This window comes from Drosophila guanche, unplaced genomic scaffold (genome assembly GCF_900245975.1).
Source record: "Drosophila guanche unplaced genomic scaffold, DGUA_6, whole genome shotgun sequence".
NCBI classification, from domain to species: Eukaryota; Metazoa; Arthropoda; class Insecta; order Diptera; family Drosophilidae; genus Drosophila; species Drosophila guanche.
Window position 1 is genome coordinate 2,178,948 of NW_022995755.1, and position 2,682 is coordinate 2,181,629.

Genomic DNA, 2,682 nt, shown 5'->3' on the forward strand with positions numbered 1-2,682 from the left:
CCCCCCTGTGTGTGTGCACGTGCGTGCTGTGTGCTTCGCTAATAATTTAATTGTTAATTTTATGCTTTCTGCACTTGCGAGTGGGAGTGGGAGTGGGAGGGGTACGCCGCCTAATTGGTTTCGGCGCTCTCTGAGGCGTGTGTCGGTCCGAATAATTAGTTGGTCTGCCCCGAACGTAATGCTTATGTAAATTGTTTTATTTTCTGTTTATTATCTAAACACATTTACATGTGCATCACAATTCCATATCGATTACCAAATCAATGAAAGATCTCATGGAACGAGCTTTTCCATGATTGCAGGAATAAAACTTTCCTAATTGAATAAACAAAATTGTGCTGGCTTCAAGTTTCATTCGATATTTAATTTTTTATACATTTTGCGTCAACTTCGAGTTAAAGTTAAGGCCACCAAATATTTATGCACACGTTTTTAACGATTTTTCATAATTGCGCGACGATTTGTTGACGACTGACTGCTCTCAGACTTTTATGGGGCTCATTTGTTGCCAAGAACATCTGCAGGTATTTATGTTAAGTGTTGGAAAATGTTATTTGTGCAGTTGCAAAAAATATCAATTATAATTTGTCAAAAGTATTCGCTTACAATCGTAACTGGCCGTTTGATTAGTCATTTCCCAGCGCTGCTCTGGCACAGCTGCCATTGAGATTGCCTTCCCTTGCCCACGCCACAATCAATATCAGATGAAAGGCCGCTCCCCTTCCCTTGTAACGAGCAACGGCAACCATAACCGATGCCATAATTCAACACTGAAAGCAATTACGCAACCAAAAAACCGAGCACTGGGCACACAGACAGCGCCGGAACAAGGTTAAGGTCAAACAGAGTCAACGACAACTGCGAATCCAATGTGAATAAATTACTATAGAACACCATTTTAAGAACTAGTTTTTAAGTGTCTGCTTCCAGCTGCATGCAAAATGTTAATTCAAAAGATTCGCTTACAAAAAAAAATAAAACATCATGCACAAAGATTTCCAAGGCAATGCGAAAATAATAAATGATACGTGTGGGGGCTGCTGGCTGTGAAGGAAGCGGACAAGCGGACAAGCGGACAAGCGGAGTTAAGCAGATCTGAATCAAGTTTATGTACAACAACAAATCAAGCTAATGAGAGCCCCAAAAACGGAAATATGCAAAGTCGGAAAAGCTTAAAACAGAAAATTAAGATGAGTGTGAGACGAACTTGGAATACTCTTTTGCTGCATACGGAAGATAATGGACAGAGCAAAGAAATTCTACAAAATATTTGAAATATTAGGTAGTATTTTGGTTATTATTTAAGCAAACAATTAAATTTTCTATTTCACTTTGAAGGGCAAAGCATGATGACAGACAGAATGGGGATTGAGAAATTGAGTTAGAAAATATTATAGAACAGCTGGCGATTGTTGCTACAGAATTTAGATATCTAGCAGCAAGGAATTGCCTTACAGAATCAAATTGATTTTCACTGTTTTAATTGCAATCCCCTCCTCTCTGCAAGGGTACAGCGGCGAGCTCGGCTCTCAAGTCTCCTAAAGCAAATCTTTTCGCACTGCCAAAGAAGCGCGCAAGGTCAGCAGCTTGAAACTTGTCGTCAGCAACGAACAGCAATTGCAACTGCAACAGAATGAGAGAACGAACATTTGTTGCACAATTGCCACAAGCAAAACCAAAAGCAAAAGCAAAGGCAAAGCCAAAAGCGGGTCAGACACACGCTTGAGGTTAAAGTTAACTTGGCTTTGGCTGCCATCTGACTCGAAAACTGGGCTAGGAGTGGTTGGATCCCATATTTATTCGTAACTTGACATTAGCGCCTTAATGTTTGTTTCCCTGCCCGGCAAAACCTTGAACTTTAGACATTTAAAGCTTGTCCATTAGGATCTCTGATTGAATGCTCTTGTATTTCCACACAGACTGCCACGAAACGGTTCGATCGAAGCGCGCGAAACGGCCACGCGCACCGGAACCGGTCAACTTTGAGCCGGAGCCGCAGCAGGATCTGGAGAACGATGAGAGCGGCAGCCAGGAGAAGGATCTGCCGGAGATACCAGAGAACTTTCTGAGTCCATCGGTGCGGGAGTATTTGGAGCTGGGCAAGTCCATTCCGGGTGAGTTTTTTGCAGAGGATTGAGAAGGATTTGTTTCGATTTTTGTTTGGTATTTAAGGAAGGGATTTGGTGGAGATTTGCTAACAAAAGCGCTGTCTTCTGGGTGACTTTTCACTTGCCAAAATGTGCCTCTGCTTATTCGGAACTTGCCGTGTCCAACTCCCATGAAAGTACCTCCATTTAATAGCTCCCTTCCAGGGAATGTATTCTCCTGCCATTTGTTGTTGTCAGTGACAAGTCAATCAATAGCCCCCCCTCCCTGTCTGGTTATTAAGGATGCGCCACAGCACATGACCACCTAAACCGAGCAGTGCCTCTGGACTCGGGTCCATTGCCAAAAAAGAGAAATTCCCCCCACCCAGTTTTTTGTTCGGGGAAGTTAAGAGCGCAAATGCATTTTCGAGCGACACAACAGCAGCAGCAGCAGAAGCAGCAGCAGCAGCAGAAGCAGCAGCAGCAGCAGAAGCAGCAGCAGCAGCAGGCTCGAAAAAAAGAGAGTGGCGAGCGCGAGAGAGATTTTAAATTATTTTTCGGGCCTCCCCCCCCCCCCCCCCCCCCCCCCCCCCCC

General features: G+C 43.9%; 2 protein-coding genes across 2 annotated transcripts in view; one reads left to right on the top strand and one right to left on the bottom strand.

The window, feature by feature from the left end:
• The window catches only part of LOC117589533, a 54,151-nt gene that overhangs the window by 17,516 nt on the left and 33,953 nt on the right, over window positions 1-2,682 (bottom strand). The window lies entirely within an intron of this gene.
• LOC117589539 overlaps window positions 1-2,682 on the top strand; it is a 14,068-nt gene that overhangs the window by 9,404 nt on the left and 1,982 nt on the right. The window contains exon 2 of the mRNA XM_034281533.1: window positions 1,920-2,114. Within this exon, the coding sequence (XP_034137424.1) occupies window positions 1,920-2,114 (195 nt within the window). The remainder of the gene's footprint in view (window positions 1-1,919; window positions 2,115-2,682) is intronic.